We start from the raw sequence: 22,384 nt of genomic DNA, 5'->3' as shown, positions 1-22,384 counted from the left end.
CCCCATCTTTGTTCACCCTAGGTGGCCTGAATATATATGAGGTTTCTCAGGCTACAACTGCAAGTACGAGGCCAAGGGTGGCACTGCATGTCTCTACTGGAAGGGGAAAGGAGACGGTAGACCAGTTGGGGTGTTCTGTCTTGGGGTGAGGGTTGTGTTGAATTTCTCATGTACTCACTTCCTTCTGTGCACTGACCCTGCTCTGTTTAGGCAATCTGTAACTTTGTGACTGTTTGGAAACTACAACTCCCAGCAGAGCAAGGACACACAAATGCTGGTATCATAGTGAGAACAAGGATTCGTCTCATGTCTGGAAAATGTTCTTCAGGATCTTCCTTTTTCTTGCTTCCTTGTAGCCTCCCTCCGAGTACCTGGGATGCCTGGTATGGATAGTGACGATGAGTCCAAGACCCCATCAGCCTCGCCACGTCACGGCAGGTCCAGGCCATCCTCCATTGCTGTGGAGTCTTCATCTGAGTCTGAGGATGGGGACTCCAGAGGAGAGGTAAATGGGGGGGGGGGGGTGTCTTCTCTAAATTCCGATACCTCCAGGGGTCAGTGTTCTCTATGTCCAGAGACCTCTTAGGGGTCAGTGTTTTTTATGTCTGCAGATCTTCAGGGGGGTGAGCTATCTCTATATCCAGGTCAACCCTCAAAGTAACAATGACCACTAGTATTTGACACCCCTGGACTTCAATGTGCACTTGGAAGACTACTCCCCAAATTCACAACTTTCAAGCACAAACAAAACAATATAATGCAATATAATATTCACCCACCAGTGTCTGAATTCAAGGTCTACATGTGAATCCAAATAAATAAGAGTCCATTAGGCATAAAGATGCCACAGAAGGGAACAAGTATCTTGACACACCATTGTGACTTGTTGGGTTACTGTGCCCTTACTTGAACAATACTTGAGAATGCCTGTGCTTGAAACTTATGAATTTCATAAGAAGAAATGTCTGGCAGTATTGTGTTTAAAGGGGTTGTCTAGCCACTGAAATTAAATAAAAGATACTGAGAGTGCTTTAAAATAATGAAACAAGTAGTAGTCATTTTACTGATCCCCCACAACTTCCATTCTGATACTTTCTGGGTTCCCTTGCTAGTTTTCATACTTCCTGGTCTCCGTTAATATGAACCTGTGACTGCTGCAGCCAATCACTGACTGTCCTGGTCCTTGCTCACATGAACATGTGACTGTTGCAGCCAATCAGTAGTCAGTGATTGTCCACATTAGTCACATGTCCATATTAAAAGGGTCCAAGAAATACAGAAACCTGGCTGCAGCGTATCCTGGGGAATGTCGGATCAGGAATGGTGGGAGATCGGTAGGGTGATAATTAAAGAATTCTAAAGGCTCATTTGCATGGCCTGATGATCACTCAAACAACAGTTTGAGTGACAGCTTTGAGTGATCATTTTGCATAAACTATTAAGTAGCTACTCAGCTACTTAAGAGCAATTATGTGTGCAAATGAAGCCTTAGCTAAAAGCAATTAATAGCCCAAGGGCTCTTATCTGCATTCAGATCCTTTGTTCTCCAGGGGAAAACAATGCTATCAGTACTCCCCGTGAAGAACTGCTGATAAGGCTGAATGACGATTTTTAGGTTGGACTGAATTTAACGATCAGCTAGCAGTGCACGTAAAGTGCATGATGGGTGCACATTTATACGCAACAATTGTCGCTAAAACGATCGCCTTTTAGTGATTTGTTAGCTATCATCTCTCCGTGTAATTGAGCCTTGAGGGTTTTTTTTTTGTAAGTGGCTGGACAATCTCTTTAAGTGCATTTGTTTGCTGAAGACTCTAGGTGCAGGTGACATTGTGACTTGTGTGTCCGCAGATCTTTGATATCTACATGGTGACAGCAGATTACAATCCTATAACTGGTGATAAGGAGACGATTACCCTGAAGGAGGGGCAGTATGTGGAAGTGCTGGACTCTGCTCATCCACTCAAGTGGCTTGTCCGAACAAAACCAACTAAATTCAGCGCCTCCCGACAGGGTTGGGTGTCTCCCGCGTACCTGGACAAACGGCTGAAGGTAAGCTCAGTTGTTACTGACTATGCACCTGCTTTATGGGGAGTAACATGAGGAGTTGGAGTCTGATGTCAAAAAAATCACTGTCAGAAAGATAAAAGCTGCTAGTGGCTACAATGTGGAAACCATTAAAAGGGACTACATGTTGGATAGTTGGAGGTCCCAACCTGCTCAGCTATTAACTTAACTCCCTGGATATAGCTTGTCTTATGGAACATAGGTCAGGGGACCCAAATTCTCCTGATAGGTGGGACCCAACCGGTCAGAAATTTATGATGTATATTCTTTCATGCCCCCCCCCTACTTCTACATAGTCACTCTACATAATCACATTCTTGCTTACTTCCACAAGATAACAGAAATGTCATATTTACTTTCCAGTTGTCAACAGAGTGGGGAATAGTAGAAGCAGAGTATCCTGGAGAGATAGTCTCTGAAGAAGAATACAAAAAGAGACTCAGGTAACAAAATACCATCTTACTGATGATGTCACTGATACTGTCATTGGTGTCACTAATATCACTGTTGTCACTGATATCATTGGTGTTAATTATATCACTGTCACTAATGATCTAATGTCACTGATGATGTCATTGGTATCGCTAGTGTCAGTTATATCACTGTTGCAATGTCTCTAAAGTAAATGATGTCAATCAGAATACTAATGACCACCTGTCCGTCTATAAGTGAGTGAGTTACATGCTCCACCCTTGATCAATGACATTTACATCATTAAAGGTTCTCAAACATAAAACATACAGAGCCTGACAGCAGCCTTGTACTTACAGGACCTGTGATAATATCATCATCTTGCGATCAGTCACCTGGGATCTGTGTCTGTGAGCGAGTGATTTACATGCTCCGCCCCTGATCACATGATGGTAACGTCATCACAGGTCCTTCATTCCTGTGCAGATTACGGGTGGACTACATCCACTACAAACCTCCGCGGCCTCAGTTGCTATGGAATACTAATGACCACCTGTCTGTAAGTGAGTAACTGTGTGAGTTACATGTGAAGATGCCACCGTCATGGTATCCATCACCGAGGCTCTGAGCTCCACCCCTGATCACGATGGTGACATCATCCACAGGTCCTTCACTTTATAAGAAACCTCCAGAGCCAGACAGCAGCCATGTGCTTACAGCACCTGTGATGATGTCACCGTCATGTGATTAGTCACCTGTGTGGGAAGAGTACAGGGTCACATGACCAGGGGTGGGTCAGTGTGTGCAGGACTCCGCTGTGCTGCTTGTGATCCCTGTTGTATGGGATGAAGAATGTATGTAGCAGAGCTGTATGGGATGTGCATGTACCAGAGCTGTGTGAGTGTGTGTGACTTGCATGTAGCAGAGCTGTGTGTGTGTGACGTGCATGCAGCAGAGCTGTGTGGCTCATTGCACCACCAGAAACACTTGTGCTATAATTTCCTAATAATTACTAGTATTGTAATATCAGTGATGGTGTAACTGATGTTATGTCGCTAATGTCAATGATGATGTCACTAGTATCCATGATGATTTCACTATTGTCTATGATGTCACTCTTAGTCCCGGTCTGATTATTCACTGATTATGTCTCTGATTGCGTCCCTGTTGTCACTAATGTCAATGATGTCACTTGGCTGTTGGGTGTGAGAGATAGTGGTAACTGAGCAGATAACAATGTGACCAGTAATGAACAGAAGATGTATCAATGAGGAATTAAGCAGTAGACTTGGAGAAATGACTTGTTATCAACCCAAACATTCAGCTACAGAACTCTCTGCTACGATCAGACTCATGGAATTATTCACCCTTATGCCCTGATCAGACATGTCCCTGTGATGAGCGTAAGCTGGTGGCAAGCGTTCTAACATGAGTTCATTCTCCTCAGCACAATCATCCAGGATCTGCTGAGCTCAGAGAAGGAATATGTCAGAGACCTGCAGTTCCTGCAGACCCATCACCTGACTTACACCGAGAGCACCACAGATATTCCTGAGGCAGTGGCCACCCAGAAGTCAGTCATCTTTAGGAACATCAGCGACATTGGAGACTTCCATGCCAGGTCTGTATTGAAAAGATCACATAGCAAAATGTAGTATCTGGTGATATCCGGCCATGACTTTTCTAATTGCTCTGTGCTCACAGAACGTTCTTCCAAGAACTAAAGAAGAGTGACACAGATGATGATATCGCCATGTGCTTCATAAGGAACGAGGAGGAGTTCAACAAGTACATCATGTATCTGGTGGGCCGTGTGCAGGCCGAGTCTGTGGTGGTCAACGATGCCATTCAGGAGTTCTACAAAGTGGGCTATCTATCTATCTATCTATCTATCTATCTATCTATCTATCTATCTATCTATCTATCTATCTATCTATCCCATATCTATCTATTTCATATCTGTCTATCTATCTATCTATCTATCCCATATCTATCTATTTCATATCTATCTATCTATCTATCTATCTATCTATCTATCTATCTATCCCATATCTATCTATTTCATATCTCTCTATCTATCTATCTATCTCATATATCTATCTATCTATCTATCTATCTATCTATCTATCTATCTATCTCATATCTATGTTATAAACTCAGTTCTATTGCTGTATTCCAAAATTGTACACTTTTAAAAACACATAAAGTAGGATTAGCTAGGTTTACTTTATTTATTCTACTTTATATCTATTTTCACATATTGTTCTAATTTCATGTATTATTATAGTGAAGAACCCATGTATTTTGTGACGTAATACAAGAATATTCAAATCTTTATTTAGAATGTGTTATATTCCCATTGAACCTATTTGTAGATGTTTTATGTTTTTGGGTTGTGGCAGTAAGTCAAAGTACCCTGAGGAAACACAGGAAGAACATATAAACTCCATGCAGATGTTGCTTTTGGTTGGATTTGAACCCAGGACCCCAGTGCTGCAAGCTAACCGTGCTAACCACTGAGCCATTAACAATAACATTCCTGTCTACTAGATAGCAGCTGTTTAGTTGCAAATTATGTTTAGTTACTTCCTATATGATATATTGTATATATTAGGAGGCTCACTTTGGTGTTGTACATTTTGGGGTGCACAATTTACCACCCCCTCACAGCTCCAAAGCCCAGTGTATAGGTTATAACATGTGCTCATCTCTGGTTACTTTCAGAGATACACCGAGGATGTTCTGGCACCGTCCGACCCATCTAAACCCCCGGCGCCTCCTCTCCAACATTACCTGGAGCGGCCAATAAATAGAATTCAACGCTATCAGGTCATTCTGAAGGTAAGGAATTGTTACTAACTCCATGTGATAGAACATTGTGTAACTTCTCAGATGATAAGACGAGCCAGGACAAGTGGACGACAAAATAGGGAACCGCTATGGGCGCAGCAACCTCCCCTGTATGTTACCAGATCGTAACACCCGCCTAAGATTAAGATGCTTCACAGATGCAGGTTTTTCTTGTCTAACATTTTTTGCTCTGGAGAGAAATAGCACAAGATATATTTGACTGCCATCGGTCTCTTGTCTACTGAAATAACATGTATATTGCAGCTGGACTGAGCAGAGTCGGGGAAGATATGTGTTAGGTGACAGTGATTTATTGCATATAATTAAATAGGTTGGTCATATGCTTTCGGCACCCCCTTTTCCTTTTCCTAGACCAGGTGGCTGTGTGTGTTCTTATTTTGGTGAGAACCAGCATTGCACCGTGTCCCATTGAGATGGATGCATACTGCCATGTGTTACAAAGCAAACCAAAGTCTGCAGCACTTCGCAGTGTTTCTGCTCCGATTTATAGAGGGAGGTGGTATATAATTTGCTGTGAAATGAATGGCGAGTGGAGAGCACTTGCCTCAGAGCTCATGAAGCATCTATGGGATTTGTTTAAATTTATACCTAATTTCTCTAGTGCTGTGAGAACAGGAATGTTTTTTTAGATGTAAATATTCTATAAATCTTTCTGATCCTGCAGGAACTGATCCGAAATAAGGCCCGGAACAGCAAGAACTGTGCATTGCTGGAGCAGGCCTACTCCATCGTGTCTGCACTCACCCGAAGGGCGGAGCACTTCTTGTATGTTTCACTGATCGAGAATTACCCTGGGACGCTGGAGGCGCTGGGAGAGCCCATACGACAAGTAATCACCACTCATCTCCATATCATTGACTCCTCGAGATAAGCAGGAAACAGCACTGGGTTTCATAGCAGGAGGCCAACGCATTAGGGTTTGGAACTAGTCAAATCACCAGCTCTGCCTTTAAATTGACATTCTAGAACATAGCCAAACATTGTTTGTCATCCTCCGCTTCTTTGTTGGGTTGACTTATTTTTTAATTATATCTCCAAAATGTCCTAGTTTCTGAGGGACAGGCGCTTTTCATGGTCCTAAAAGAGGGATGGGTGGTTTTCCACTAAACGTCATGGTGGAGTGGAGCTGAGGACCTGGCATGGATCTTCATGAGCAGGAGATGACCGTGCACAGTGGCTACACCAGTATATCGTTGGGTAGTGTGCTTTGTGTTCAGCTGATGATATCCATACTGGGAGACTTATTTTTGTTGGGTGTGATTAGTCTGGCAAGGTCCCCTCTGGTGGTTACTGCCATGGTGACTCTCAAGTGGAGAGATGCTTAGTAGGATCTACATTGTTTTTTCTTTTAGGGCCACTTCATTGTCTGGGAAGGAGCTCCAGGAGCTCGAATGGCCTGGAAGGGACACAACCGTCACGTCTTCTTGTTTAAGAATTATGTCATCATCTGCAAACCTAAGAGAGACACCAAGATGGACACCTACAGCTACGTCTTCAAGAATATGATGAAGGTGTGTATACCAGGGAGGAAGGAGGACTCTGCATCTAAGTATAATCTCCAGAAAATAAGGGAGTAACTGTGTAATCACTGAGGTCTGTGTAAAGCCCCATTTACACGCAAAGATGATCGCTCAAAATTCGCTCAAAAGACAGTTTTGAGCGATCATTTTGCATAGCTACTAATGGGCACTAATGACTATTGGTAGCTATTTAGATTCATTTTCATTTAAATGAAGCTCCCTTGGCTGTATGCAGATAACAGCGGGTGTTCTGTTAGCTGCATACAGCCCCATTGTTTCCCTGCAGGACAGCAACATGAAATCAATGTTATCAGCGCTTCCGCTGAGAATCACAGCATGCGGTCCCTGCTTTTGGCTGGCGCAATGATGGTTTTTATGCTGAACTAAAAATCATCGTTCGTCTGAAAAGCTAAGGATGGTAGCATTTACACAGAACGATTATCACTCAAAAGTTATAGTTTGAACGAATTTTGAGCAATAATTGTTGTGTGTAAATGGGCCTTAAGATCTCTGTGATCAGGTGCTCTTGGTTCATCGTTGACTGTTTCCTCCTCAGCTGACAAACATTGACGTGAATGATCTAGTGGAGGGAGACGACCGTGCCTTTGAGATCTGGCATGAACGCGAGGACTCGGTGCGCAAATATCTGCTGCAGGCGCGGACGGTGATCATCAAGAACTCTTGGGTGAAAGAGATCAGCGGCATCCAGCAGCGCTTCAGTCTGCCACTATGGAGTAAGCTTCGCTGTAGTCGGGGGTTTGTTATGTGGAATGATAGTATAAGGCCCAGCTGCTAATACAGTGGTCAGGGCTGCAAGATGATGGTGCCTCCCGGTGGTCGGGTACAAGTATTACACACCCGTCTTGGATGTCTCATCCATAAAGTGCTCCACTTCTGGATTCTTCTTCTAGGGTCCATGCACAGTGTGGTATATTATAAGTGAAGACTCCAGCCTTTAGTAGAATTCCGACTCAGTCACAACCAGAGCTGCAATCATAAGTCTGCTGTTGCCCCTGACGATGAATGTTTTGTATTCCAGACCCACCCCACTTCATTGAAGTGCTGGCAGATTGTACAGCTGAGCTGGGAGAAACGGTCAAACTAGCATGTCGCGTCACCGGGACACCAAAACCCACTATCACCTGGTACAAAGGTAATGACCGCCATTGTGTGTATGTTAACATTTACCAGAATGAAGCTGAATCACCTCTAATTAGCAAGACAGTGATGGGGTGCAGCATGAAGAGCCTGGACCCCAATATAAACCTGTACCTCTCAACCTTCCCCATACCTCAAGACTTAAAAGCCATATACAGCCCAGCCATCCTCTTGAGTGTTTTCGGGCTCCTCAATGGCCGTATGAAACCTCTACACAACCTTCAAGGAATAAGATGAAGACCCTTCCGCCTTCTCCTGGTGCTGAGACTGCTGAGACTTGTAGTCAGACCCCGCGGGTGCCGAATTTAACCTGTTGTCCCGAGTATGATGGCAGTTGTTATTGACAGCTGCAGCCCCTGCTATTGATTTTGGCCATTTAACCCTTAACGATGCTCATGGGCAGGCGCCTGGCTGTGCTACAGATATACCCTGCCCCGTGTATCCTAGACTTTGCTCCTCTACATGATGAGATATGAATGTGTCTCACCTCCCATGCTCTGTGTTATCCTCTCAGATGGCCGCTCGGTGGAGGTGGATCCACATCACATCATCATTGAGGATCCAGATGGTTCCTGCACCCTCATCCTGGACAACATGACTGGTGCTGACTCTGGACAGTACATGTGCTTCGCCTGTAGCTCAGCGGGCACTGCCAGTACATTGGGCAAGATCCTGGTCCAAGGTAAGTGGTCCTGCATGGGGTTGAGGATCAGTTGATGTCCCTGTTCCAATGGTGGAAAATACTTCCAGTCTGCTCCATAGTCAGGTGTCTTTATAGTTACCCAGGGGTTAAAGAGCGCAGGAAGGAAATATCTAAGGAAATCCTATAGGATATATGTCCATACAGCACTGTCTGTGTAAATCCTCTACTTATCATGTACTGATCATGAGTTACAGTCTGCCGTTACATTATGTCTTATACTCCAGTCGCACCCAGAGCTGCAGTCCCCGTTCTGCTGTAACATTGTGCTTTATACTTTGGTCACATCAAAAGCTCCATGGGCTATTCTGCCCTTTGCAATTCATGACTTTATATCACCCTGCTGCATTGCATATTGAGAGATGTAGTATTTAACTACACTGAACCAATAGGTGGCGCTGCAGAGGTATTGTTCCATCTTCCCAATTTACACTGATCCAGAAATGGGGTGCTATGAGATCTTCTAATCTGAGAATTACAAGGAAACTAGCAGAACTGCGTCAGCAGCTCTGGATGTGCTTAGAGTGTAAGACCCAATGTAACTCAGAGTGAGCAAAGCAGAAGATTTATGCAGGACTTAGTGATCTGTGGAGATGATTATCTTCATGGGACATGAGATATAATGTTATGGTGGAGCAACACATCACATGTCAACTCCAGTTCTGAGTCCTGGTCACATTCCCACATGATAATTAATACACGTTTCCTTATAATGACATATTTACAATGAGCTATTTGACCACGAGCCTGCTCTCTAGATGGCTTTTTCTCTAGTGCTCCCCGGTTAGTACAGACATTACACTGAGCATGCTCTGTAGATGCAGCTCTCATCTGGCTTCTTCTCTAGTGCTCCCTGGTCAGTACAGACATAGCACTGAGTGTGCTCTGTAGATGCATCTGTCATCTGGCTTCTTCTCTTAGGCTGGGTTCACACACAGCTGATTCCCGACGTAAATGTCGTGGTTTGGCCGCAGCGAAAAACCGCGACATTTCCGCCGGGAGAACCGCCGCGGCTATGAAGCGCCCCGGCCACTCGCTCTTTCGCTGCGGCCGGCGCTCCCATAGAGGAGAGCGCGGCCGCAGCGGAAATAAAAAAAAATAGACATGCTGCAGTCGGCAAAGCCGCGCCGCAGCCGCGGTTTCTGCCGGATTAATCGCAGCGGATTGGCCGTCCCGTGTGGACGAGATTTCTGAGAAATCTCGTCCACTTGGCTGGCTAATCCGCCCTGTGTGAACCCAGCCTTATACTCTCCGTCTGTATGGACATAATGCTCAACTTGCGCTGTAGATTAACTTTCTCCAGATTCTTCTCTAGTGCCCCGCCTGTACAAACATAACACTGAGCGTGCTCCAGATACAGTACTCATCTGTTCTCTCCAGTCAGTATAGGCAGATAATGCAGTATAGACAATATTTAATCTCATAGCCCTGTGGGAATGTTCAGGAAGGGACTGCAGCCAGGATTCTACAGTCTGAAGGACCCATAGGGTACCTACGAAGTTATATGCTTCATGTAACAGCCTGACGGGGATAGTACCATACCGGGCTCCTGCAAAGTATATGACCCCCTTGTGTCCAGGCGCTGGTGTATCACAGTCCTGAGTAATGAGAGGCATTAGAGCAGCCTCTGCCAACAAAGTATCGCCACTTGTAGGCATTTTCCTTATAGGGGGGAGAGTCCTCCTGTCTTATAAGGCCCCGTAGTGCCCTTTCAGTAATACAACCATGTAGCACCAAGGGCAATGTGACAATACAGGCCAAGGATCTCACTGGGACTCAGACGTTTCAGGGTAACTAGATAACAAGGCGGGAGGTGACCGTAATGTATCCTACATAATTCCTGCAACCCCACGTGTCTTATTACCCCTGTCCAAGCTGCGTCTCGGTCATAAAGTGTCCACAGGGGCACAAAGTATTTTAGGAAATGAGTCTGCTGATTTTGTGGAAGGTCATGGACTGAGAGTTATAAAGTGGAGAGAGGGGGTCATCAGCAGCACTTAGTATTTAAGGAAAGGAGTGGGCTGCTCATTGATAGATTACATTGTGAGACGCACAAATATGAACCCCATTCTCTTGAATGGGGTCATATACAGGAGCGGCATGTCCTATCTTTGGGCATTCCCTCATAACGCATTGCCCATTGTTTTCGAGTGCGATGCGAGGTTTGCCATTGAAAACAATTGGAATCACATGTTGACGAACGCAATATCAGGCCACGTTTCATGGCATATTATCGCACTCGCCCGTGTGTAGGAAGCCTGAGGGATACATTGTGGAAGAGGCAGGACCTCCAGCAGCACAGAGTATTTCAGGACATTAAGTTTGCATCATGTAACACAATGAGAATGAATCATCCCTCTATTGTCAGTTCCCCCGAGATTCATCAACAAGATGCGGAACGCTTACTTTGTAGCTGGAGAAGATGCGCAGTTCTCGTGTGTCATTGAAGGGGCGCCATACCCACAAATAAGGTGAGCGCCCCCTAGCATTACCTCTGTGTGCACATTTACGCTGTAATGAAGAACGTCTAATTGACTGCTAATAATGACCCTGTTTGCAGGTGGTACAGGGACGGACATCTCCTGATAGATTCCAATAAACACCAGATATTTGCTGAACCGAGGAGCGGAATTTTGGTCTTGGTGATAAAGAATGCGACTGAGGACGATATTGGTCACTACGAGTGTGAGGTATGTCATCATATAGTGTGCAATGCCCTGTTAATGCCCAGAGTTATTTATGAACATGCTGAATTTATAATGCTTAGATAAATAGTGCTGTATAGTGCTCCAGAAAATATCGCTTACAGCACATTGCCTGAGATTGCCATACTGTGCCCACAGAGTGCCATACCGCACCCATTTACTACAAAGAGTAATATCTAGAGGGACATCTAGAACATGCAATTCCTTTCCCAGACTACACACTTAGCCCATATAGTGCTTGCATAGTGCTATTGTGTCCCCACATACAGTACTATTAAATGATGCCAAGAGAGTGCCATACTTTGCTTTATAAACCCAAACAGTGTTTATATAGTAGCAACTAGTACCAGCATAAGTCCAGAGAGTGCTAAGCTACTACAGCCAACAGTGTCCACAGTGCCATGCTTTATTGAAAAAGAGCCATATACTTCCCAATAGAGATAGGAAGTATCGTACTTTGCCAATTTAATCATTCAGTGCCCACATAGCCATATAATGCTCATATAGAAATAATCAGTGCCCACAGTTGCAGAAGAGCACAGACCCTGGTTCAGCATCTGAAATCTGTGATTGTCCCTCAGCATCTGGGACTCTTGAAAAGGATGCCTATATTGTACTGGCTTCTACTCCCGTCGGAGCTGTATTCACAATTCTGCTGGTTTCCTGCTGGCACTATATTATAGAATGTCAGCTGTTGCTGCAATGCTGACTGTTGCCCGCAGGATATGAAGAGCTCAGTGTTGAATCTGTCTTACTTGTACCCCTATACAGCTGGTGAACAGGCTGGGGTCTGCACGGGGCGCAGCGGAGCTCAACATACAGACTGCAGCAATGATGGCACAGGAGAGGAGAGGTGACCAGACCATCACCATCGAAGGTAAGACTGTTCAGTATGATGATTAGCAATGATGACTTAGGATAATTGTACCATATGTGACCTGCACTTCCATCTCATATTCATACATCTGGAATATTCCCACAGATTACTGTACATGGGGGGAACCTATTATTTCATGGAAAGTGAGAGCCAATCAAATCTATTGTGGGTTTTGCTGCCCTAGTAGAATGTGCCATTCATTAATAATGGACAATACTACATGTCAAGGTATAGAGGCGCCATATCGGTCAGGTTATAACAGATCCAAGATTCAAAGAAGCTTTATTGGCAGGACTAAATAGACATCAGTATTGTGGCAGATCAGAACTGGGGATTTACGAACACTTCCAGGATGGTGGTATAGAGTCCATGGCATATCATGTAGGGGGTATAGAGTCCATGGCATATCATGTAGGGGGTATAGAGTCCATGGCATATCATGTAGGGGGTTATAGAGTCCATGGCATATCATGTAGGGGGTATAGAGTCCATGGCATATCATGTAGGGGGTTATAGAGTCCATGGCATATCATGTAGGGGGTATAGAGTCCATGGCATATCATGTAGGAGGTTATAGAGTCCATGGCATATCATGTAGGGGGTATAGAGTCCATGGCATATCATGTAGGGGTTATAGAGTTCATGGCATATCATGTAGGGGTTATAGAGTCCATGGCATATCATGTAGGGGGTTATAGAGTCCATGGCATATCATGTAGGGGTTATAGAGTCCATGGTATATCATGTAGGGGGTTATAGATTCCATGGCATATCATGTAGGGGGTTATAGAGTCCATGGCATATCATGTAGGGGGTTATAGAGTTCATGGCATATCATGTAGGGGGTTATAGAGTCCATGGCATATCATGTAAGGGGTTATAGAGTCCATGGCATATCATGTAGGGGGTATAGAGTCCGTTGCATATCATGTAGGGGGTTATAGAGTCCATGACAAATCATGTAGTGAGAATAGAGTCCATGGCATATCATGTAGGGAGTTATAGAGTCCATGACAAATCATGTAGGGGGTTATAGAGTCCATGACAAATCATGTAGGGGGTTATAGAGTCCATGGCATATCATGTAGGGAGTTATAGAGTCCATGGCATATCATGTAGGGGGTATAGAGTCCGTGGCATATCATGTAGGGGGTTATAGAGTCCATGGCAAATCATGTAGGGGGTTATAAAATCCATGGCATATCATATAGGGAGCACAGTGTCCATGGCATATCATGTAGGGGGTTATAGAGTCCATGGCATATCATGTAGGGGGCATAGAGTCGATGGCATATCATGTAGGGAGTATAGAGTTCATGGCATATCAGGTATGGGGTATACGAGTCCATGGCATATCATGTAGTGAGTATAGAGTCCATGGCATATCATGTAGGGGGTATAGAGTCCATGGCATATCATGTAAGGGGTTATAGAGTCCATGGCATATCACACTCCTCTTAGTCTATGGCAGGCACTGACATATTGTGCTGCTATGACCGCTGTATCTTCCTCTACCCCCAGCAAGATTTGCAGTTTCTCTTCCTCTTTCATGGAGCTGAAGTCCAAGCGGAGATCATAGAGTCTCCTGAAATAAGTGTCCCTCACCACTGAGTATCTGGGGTATCACAGCAGGAAGTGGGCCTCAACCTACATGGCCTCCTGGTGGTACTGTTGCCACTGGCTGCTCTCCCTGGGCTTGTAGTTCTGGTTGTGCCATCCTCATTAGTTGGCCAGGCTATGGGCGCTTAGTCTGTAGCAGCTCAGGATCTGGCGCTCTCTGCGGTCTGGTAGGATTTCCAGATATGGGGCCAATTTGTAGCCCTGATTTAGTGTCCGTTTCCAGGATGCTCTTATGTCATTTCTACAATCACTGATTTACTTCTTTTGGCTTTCGTTTATCATTTTCTTTATTTTGGCTATCATGAGCCGGTGCTCGGTGGTGATTTGGTGCAGCTGGGTTTGGCTGGATTGGTTCGGGGTGTCTGGTTATACGGCGGTCCTTTGTAGAAGGGCCTGGAATGATGACACTCTCTTCTGGATTATAAGGTGTAGACACAATCTGCCCTGCTCAGCTCTGCAGGTCCTGTTTGAGGAGCCCCGATGGACTTGGAAAAGGTGCTTGCAGAATTCCAGGTGGAATACTTCAGTTAGCCTAGTATTCCGCTTTGCCCGGTCTTGGTAGGTGTGCAGGTTCCAGACGTATACACTGAGAGTGGTGAAGATAGTTTGGAAGGGAGATATACACTATAGGGCAGTGATGGCGAACCTTTTAGTGACCGAGTGCCCAAACTGCAACCCAAAACCTACTTATTCATCACAAAGTTCCAACACGGCCATTTACACGGGATGATTATCGCTCAAAATTCATTGAAACAAACTAATTTGAGCGATAATCGGGCAGTGTAAATGCAAAAAATCGTTCACAGTTTCTTCACAGTCCGTTATCGCTGACTTTCAGGACCTAAACAGATGGGTGTGAGCACAGCTACGCTTGCCATCACTGAGTGTAGTTGCACACGAATCGGGGTTTTTTTGGACTTTTCAAACTCCATGCTAGTGTGTGCGAGTTTGAAAAAAAAGCAGGAAGATGGATCCTGTAGGTCCCACATGTAGTATTAATGGGCAAGAATACCTCAAGTGAAATCAATGATTTTGTTTTGTCCCGTTATGCATAACAGAAAGAAATCACGCCTATCAGTCGGCATAGATGGGCGTGAAGGAGAAGCGTTGAGCGAGACGTCCGCGATCTAGCAGCATAAAGGCCCACTTGCATGGGAGATTATCGTTCAGAATTGTACAAATTCCCAACCAAATGCCCATGATACTCGCCCCTGTGTAACCGCACAAGAGCGAGCCTCACTGGGATGCTTGTCGGGCATCGATTGGGTCAGCACTCTGCCTGTGTAAACGCTCTGCACCAGGGCTAACAATCCTAGTGGTGACGTCCGCGCTCGTGCGATTGTTTACTTAACTGTCATCTGTGCTGGGGCAACAGCGTGCGTGCCCACAGAGAGGGCTCTGATTTCCCCCCTATTGCACGTGTGCCATAGGTTCGCCACCCCTGCTATAGGGGATTTATACTGTGAGGGGAGATATAGACAGTGGGTGGCAGAGATGGTACTGGAGGGGAGAATGTTGATACTACGGGAGTAGATGATATCGGTGATGATAATAAAGGTGGAGGAGAGAGGATTCTGTGGGGGAGGAACGACACTGGAGAATGACAGTGCGGTTATAGACTTTACAGCGGTTTCTGGCGTAAATCTGGCAGTGCCTGCTTTTTGGCAGTCCTCACCCACTTTTAAAAAAAATGCTGGAGGGTGGCATAAAGAAGCAAAAAGTCATAAATTATCTTGTGCGCCATAACTTGCAGCTTTTGTATGCCAGAAATCTGGCGTACAAATTATAACACATATGCCCAATTGTTTGCAATTTTTTCCTTTTGCAATGTCTTTTTTTTTTTTGGAGGGGGGGGGGGGGGGGGGGGCGCCTAAATAATTTCTGCATAGTAATAATAATATAATAATAATCTTTATTTGTATAGCGCCAACTTATTCCGCAGCGCTTCGCATAGGCGTTATCTGGCCCTGACCTGGTGCGCTGTGACAGATCTTCTGTCGCTTATCTCAGTTGTCATTGTTGGAAAGTCCTAAGAATCTGGAGATGGAGATTTCCGAAGATCTAAGATCCCAAGACTTGTGTACTATGGAGAAACACCCTGCAGCTTATGGAGAGGATGGCCCCCAGCTCAGTTTGGCGCAGTCAATGGGGTATATATACTTGTATAGGAAGAGGCTAGTCCAGGGGCCACAACACCCCTTTCTCTTACAAGGAATGATGGGCTAGCAATCAGGTGCAGGGTCCTTGATTTGGGCTTTTGGAGTGGAGGGGTTTGCTCTCTGCTCTGCATCGTCCTCCTCTGTCCAGCCCTGAGGATACAGGTATCAGATGGCGCCATTTACTGATAGTGATAGGAAACCTCTGCCCTAATACAACTTATATAAGGGTAAATCTCCATGCAACACTGAGTAACACTGCCAGTCCTCTGCTTTACTCACCTGTCATTCATCCTGGGCTACCTCCTGTTTCATGCCGCCTTCTCACAGGACGGAATCTCTGTGAGATTCCGCAATGGAATACCTGACGCAATTCCGCAGGAGATCCGTGGTCGCCAAATCTGCACCTAAATGGTACCGATCTAGCAACTTTTTAAACTTTTTTCGTGGATCTGCTTTGAAATTTAACCCTTGTATTTCAGGGTTGATTTCCGAAGTATAAGTAGACACGCTGCGGATTTACAGTCCGCACCATTTTTTTAAAACGCTGCAGATTCTTTGCTGAACACTATAACACCATGCAAAGAAGATTTCCGAAATCTCCTCCCCATGATTTGTAAACTCTGCTAAATTTCCACAGTCAATCTGCTAAAAGAAGTTCCGCAGCATTTATGACCTGTGTGAAGGCGACCTTATACTCCAGTCACAACGAGATCTGCAATCACATCCTGTCTCATACTCCATGTACAGTGCCGTTACATCTTGTCTCATACTTCATTCACAATGCTGTTACATTCTGTTTTATACTCCAGTCACAACTAAAACTGCAATCATAATTCTGCTGGTACATCCTGTCTTATATTCCAGTCACATCCAGAGCTGCATGCCAAATTATGTGTTGAGCTGCTTGGTCTGACTGCCAGGCTGCAACAGAATTCCTTAATTCCATGTTACCCAAGGTCTCCATTGTGTTACACGATCCCTCAGGATACAGAGCAGTCGACCTAAATTAATATGATTTGAGGATAATGATATTTTTGGGGAGGTTACGATCGTGGAAGAGATCAGCTTGCATTATGGCTGCGGCTTGCGGGGTGTCATGTGCGCTGTGCATGCATTCATCAGCATGCTGGATGTGGTTCCAATGTATGTTACGCTGCCGGTTCCCAGGTAAAGCTCATTCTGTGCATGCAGCATCTCAGGGGTAACCAAGCCTCATCACTAATCTCATAGGTTGTAGCCGGGAGCCCCCTTCATGCACTGCCCTCATTGTGAAAACCAATCCATCCCCTACAAGGAGCTGTTTGAATCGAATGAAGTTTTATATGTGTAATTGTAAGGATGTAAGTAAGTGAGTACACTATCAGAGCAAAAGGAGAATTTATCGCAGAAAATTGAACTCTTGGAATGAGGCTCTAGTACCCTGAGGTACCGCCTCTAGCTTGGATACAAGATGTGATACAGGCAGGCATGGAGGCTCTAGTACACTATTGTACCGGCTCTAGCTTGGATACAAGATGTGCCAGGGGTGGGCAAGGAGGCTCTAGTACCCTGTTGTACCGCCTCTAGCTTGGATACAAGATGTGATACGGGCGGGCATGGAGTCTAGTACCCCGTTGTACCGCCTCTAGCTTGTATACACAATCTGATACAGGTGGGCATGGAGACTCTAGTAACCTGTTGTACCGCCTCTAACTTGGATATAAGATGTAATGCTGATGGGCAAGGAGGCTCTAGTACCCTGTTGTACAACCTCAAGCTTGGAAACCAGATGTGATACGGGCAGGCATGGAGGCTCTAGTACCCTTTTGGGCCGCCTCTAGCTTGGACACAAGATGTAATGCAGGCAGGCTTGGAGGCTCTAGTACCCAGTTGTACCGCCTCTAGCTTGGATACAAGATGTAATACGGGTGGGCATGGAGGCTCTAGTACCCTGTTGTACCGCCTCTAGCTTGGATACAAGATGTGATACGGACGGGTGTGGAGGCTCTAGTACACTATTGGGTAACCTCTCGCTTGGACGTAAGATGTGATACGGCTGGGCATGGAGGCTCTAGTACCCTGTTTGGGCAGTTGTAGCTTGGATACAAGATCTAACGCAGGCAGGCATGGAGGCTCTAGTATCCTGTTGGGTCGCCTCTAGCTTGGATGTATACTGGTGGGCATAGAGGCTCTAGTACCCTGTTGTACTACCTCTAGCATGGTTACAAGATGTGATATAAGCAGACATGGAGGCTCTAGTACCTTGTTTGGCCGCCTCTTACTTGGATACAAGATATAATGCAGGCAGGCATGGAGGCTCTGGTACCCTGTTGTACAACCTCTAGCTTGGATACAAGATGTAATACGGGCGGGCAAGGAAGCTCTAGTACCCTGAGGTACCGCCTCTAGCGTGGATACAAGATGTGATACAGGTGGGCATGGAGACTCTAGTACCCTGTTGTACCTCCTCTAGCTTGGATACAAGATGTGATACGGATAAGCATGGAGGCTCTAGTACCCCGATGTACCACCTCTAGCTTAGATGCGATATGTTATACGGGTGGGCATGGAGGCTCTAGTACCTTTTTGTACTGCCTAAAGCTTGGATACAAGATGTGATACTGGCAGGCATGGAGGCTCTAGTACCCTGTTGCACCACCTCTAGCTTGGATACAAGATGTGATATGGGCGGGCATGGAGGCTCTAGTACCCTGCTAGGCCTCCTCCAGCTTGGATACAAGATGTAATGCAGGCAGGCATGGAGACTTTAGTACCCTGTTGTACCACCTGTAGCTTAGATGCAAGATGTTATACGGGGGGGCATGTAGGCTTTAGTACCCTGTTGTACTGCCTGAAGCTTGGATACAAGATGTGATACTGGCAGGCATGGAGGCTCTAGTACTCCGTTGTACTGCCTGTAGCTTGGATGCAAGATGTGATATAGGTGGGCATGGAGGCTCTAGTACCCTGTTGTACCACCTCTAGATTGGATACAAGATGTGATACGGGCGGGCACGGAGGCTCTAGTACCCTGTTGTACCGCCTCTAGCTTGGATACAAGATGTGCCAGGGGTGGGCAAGGAGGCTTACACGTTTGCTGTGACTGAGCCTCTAGATTGTGTAAACTTGAAGGCTGTCGAAGTTGGCGTCCTAATTGATCCCATAAATGTTCTATTGGCGATAAATCTAGGGACCTGGCAGCCATGGAAGTGTGGCAGTGTTGTGGGGGCATCTGCCTGAGATGTAACTGCATGCCGAGTTTTGCAGCTACATGACAACTCCTTCTAGGTGCTTGATTTCTTTTGACAAAGATTGTATTACTAGCCTATAATATGCTGACCTGATATTGAAGGCTAATTGTGAGGGTTGGTAGCGGTAAATGTGTTCTCCTGCCATGGTTATCAGGGTCTTGTTTGGTGGCCCTTATTTAGGACGATTCTGTTCCTAGGTTTTTCTGTATTCTCTCCATTAGAGGGGTTGCCCAGGAACATAATAAGTACAACAAAGGTCACGTAACAGTATAATAACCAGGGACTACTTCCTCACTTATCCTGTATTAGACAGTGATGTATTGTGACCAGTATTTACAAGTCGAGCCGCTGAAGGAGTGATTGACAGCTCTGTTGTAAGGTCCCATGCTGGGACATCACTGAACACGAAGCTATCAGCAGAGAAACCCCATTTACTCCCACAGTATATATAGTATACAACTAACAATTACAGAGTAAAAACACTCGATCTAATGATTATTAGCACAATGTGCCCATAAAAGGGGCTTTTAGTTCAATTTACACACAACGATTATCGCTCAATGTATTTTGATTGATAATTGTTATGTGTAAATGCTACCATCGTTTGCTTTTTGGCGGAACGATGATTTTTAGTTTAGCATAAAAACCATAGTTTGGCTGGCCAGCTGATAGGAGGGACTGCACGCATTGCTGTGATTCTCTGCGGGGAACGCTGATAACATTGTTTTAGCTGCTGTCCAGCTGGAGAACAATGGAGCTGTAAACAGATAACAGACCACCTGCTGTTTTCTGCATATGGCAAAGAGAGCCTCATTTGCATGCAAATGAAGTTAATAAGCTACTAAGTAGCTACTTAGTAGTTTATGCAAAATGATCACTCAAAACTGTCATTTTAAGCTATCTTTTGATGAGTTTTGAGCTATCATCTTTGCATGTAAATGGGGCTTTAGTCTCAACAGGAGATCCATCAGTGTGTTGGACTGACAGAGACCTAATCTCTTCTCTCCTGCACTAGTTATCAGTGAATTTATCACCAAACTAAAGATAAACTTTGTTAATAAATTAACAAATAAGAACCTGCAGAAGAGAAGAGAGCAGAGGCAAACTGAGCCATCAGTCCAGCACACTGACAGATCTCCTATTCAGACTGCAGTGCCTGTATACAGTGATATGTAGAATATGCAGAAGACAAGTGGTGCAAAAAGTTTTAATAAACTTTATTGTAAAGATGATTATCAGCCCAAAATACATGCATTTAAATTAAAAAAAATGCCCCCAAAGGTGACCATAGCCTTTAAGAATGTGCATGGTCTGATGTGGTGATATTTTATAGGCTGCAGGTGGCAGATGTTCACTATAAGTGACATAACTGTAAGAAGACAGAAGAGCAGGATCAAGAGGTGAAGAGGAGCAAAGCAGCAAGAAGAGAGTAGCAGAGCAGGAGGTGGTGGAGAGGAGCAGGAGGTGGATGGAATAAGGTAGAGTAGGAGGAGCAAGAAATGGAATGGAGAAGGAAAAGTTGATCAGGAGGTGAAGAGGTGGAGGGGAAAAGAGAACAGAAACGTGGAGAAGAGTAAAGATGGAAGTGGAGAGGGGCGAGAAAGGAGGGAGGAGGAGGGGAGCAGGCACTAGAGAGGAGGAGCAGAGCAGGAAGTGGAGAATGAGAGGAGCAGGAGGTGGAGTGAAGCAGTAGCTGAAGAGAAGGACAGAAGGAGAGGGGCTGGAGAAGATGGAGGAGGAGAGGAGAAGAGGCAGAATGGAGCATGGGGTGGAGTGGATAAGCAGAGGAAGAGCAGGAGTTGAAGTGGTCACATATGCAACTGTAGTGTAGTGAATAGGCTGCTGGTAGATATTCAGTGTCTGGGAATAGGATAAAGGTGTTGGCATCTTGGGGTGGACATTAAATGGTCCACAGGCCTGCTCTTTGTACTTTCCAGGTCCTTCTGTGTGAAGGTTATCCCCCCTTCGTGGAGTAGCAGCCACCTTTTGATTTATGATGCCTGTGGGCATTGGAGCTGCTACCATAAAGGACATGTCCGGTGGTATACAGCCCGGAGTGAGGCCTACACTGACCCTCTTCTGTCTCTAATACTCTATCGAAAATCTTCAGTTAGGAATTAGAGGATTATTGAAGTAATTCCTGAAAGCACAAGGTCTAACTAATCAAGGATCCTCAGGATGGTAGGGGGTGGATTAGCTGTTCCCTTTATTTTGTTCCTAAACACAATTTATGAGTCCTAGGAGGACCCCATTATATCTAAATCTTAATCTTCTGATTCACTTCTTGAGTACCATCATGTTTTATACTCCAGTAGGTCTGAAAGGGTATAATTTCTCCTTAAGGAGAGCACTTAGAAGGTGTGATGAGACTTATAAGGCTATGCATGCTCCTCTGCGAAATATACAGATGGAAGATAGAACAATACCTCTGCAGTGCCACCTATTGGTAGGTAGGCGCTGCAGAGGTATTGTTCCATATTCCTATTTGCATATTTCCCAGAGGAGCATAGATGGCCTTATAAGCCTCCTCACAAACCTTCTAGTTGCTCTCCTTAAGGAGAAACAATACCCTTCTTGACCTCTTCTATAGGCCTTTCACTAGCCAAGCCAAAAATCTACTCTACCCTGATGAGGGTCAAAAACCCCAAAACAGTTATTCTGGCTTTGGCTTACAATTCCCAGTCATTGTTATAAGGCTTGTTTAAAAATTCTGACATTGACTTGCAGGAATGCTGCCTTCCGATAGGTGATATTGTTCTATCTTCCCAATTGCTTATACTCCAGTAGTCACATCCAAAGCTGCAGTCACAGTTCTGCTGGATTTTTGCTTTATGGGTGTGGAGAACATAATGATAAAGTAGTGCATTTTCTCAATTATATGGGATTTTATAGAGTAGTGATGGTCAGCTGTGGTGCGAGGAGGGTGGGGTCTCCTCGTGCGCAGAGACATATCCAGTGTACACTGCTCAGGTGAGTGGGGCAACAAGCCTTGAGATAGGAGTGATAGATTGTGGAGTTTATAAGTCTCCTTATGTATTCATAGCCCTCTTAAGGTGCAGGGTCTGC

The 22,384-nt window shown here is 45.1% G+C and overlaps 1 protein-coding gene across 10 annotated transcripts in view; it reads left to right on the top strand.

Annotated features, from left to right (window-relative positions):
• The window catches only part of OBSCN (obscurin, cytoskeletal calmodulin and titin-interacting RhoGEF), a 281,462-nt gene that overhangs the window by 175,026 nt on the left and 84,052 nt on the right, over positions 1-22,384 (top strand). For all 10 annotated transcript variants that reach the window (XM_066585186.1, XM_066585185.1, XM_066585191.1 and 7 more), the window contains 14 exons: positions 357-505; positions 1,852-2,052; positions 2,431-2,510; positions 3,926-4,099; positions 4,183-4,342; positions 5,203-5,319; positions 6,014-6,178; positions 6,702-6,860; positions 7,426-7,603; positions 7,909-8,022; positions 8,542-8,709; positions 11,096-11,198; positions 11,288-11,417; positions 12,204-12,309. In XM_066585186.1, the coding sequence (XP_066441283.1) occupies positions 357-505; positions 1,852-2,052; positions 2,431-2,510; positions 3,926-4,099; positions 4,183-4,342; positions 5,203-5,319; positions 6,014-6,178; positions 6,702-6,860; positions 7,426-7,603; positions 7,909-8,022; positions 8,542-8,709; positions 11,096-11,198; positions 11,288-11,417; positions 12,204-12,309 (2,004 nt within the window). The remainder of the gene's footprint in view (positions 1-356; positions 506-1,851; positions 2,053-2,430; positions 2,511-3,925; positions 4,100-4,182; positions 4,343-5,202; positions 5,320-6,013; positions 6,179-6,701; positions 6,861-7,425; positions 7,604-7,908; positions 8,023-8,541; positions 8,710-11,095; positions 11,199-11,287; positions 11,418-12,203; positions 12,310-22,384) is intronic.

This window comes from Eleutherodactylus coqui, chromosome 12 (genome assembly GCF_035609145.1).
Source record: "Eleutherodactylus coqui strain aEleCoq1 chromosome 12, aEleCoq1.hap1, whole genome shotgun sequence".
NCBI lineage: Eukaryota > Metazoa > Chordata > Amphibia > Anura > Eleutherodactylidae > Eleutherodactylus > Eleutherodactylus coqui.
This window is presented reverse-complemented; position numbering and strand designations above follow the sequence as displayed.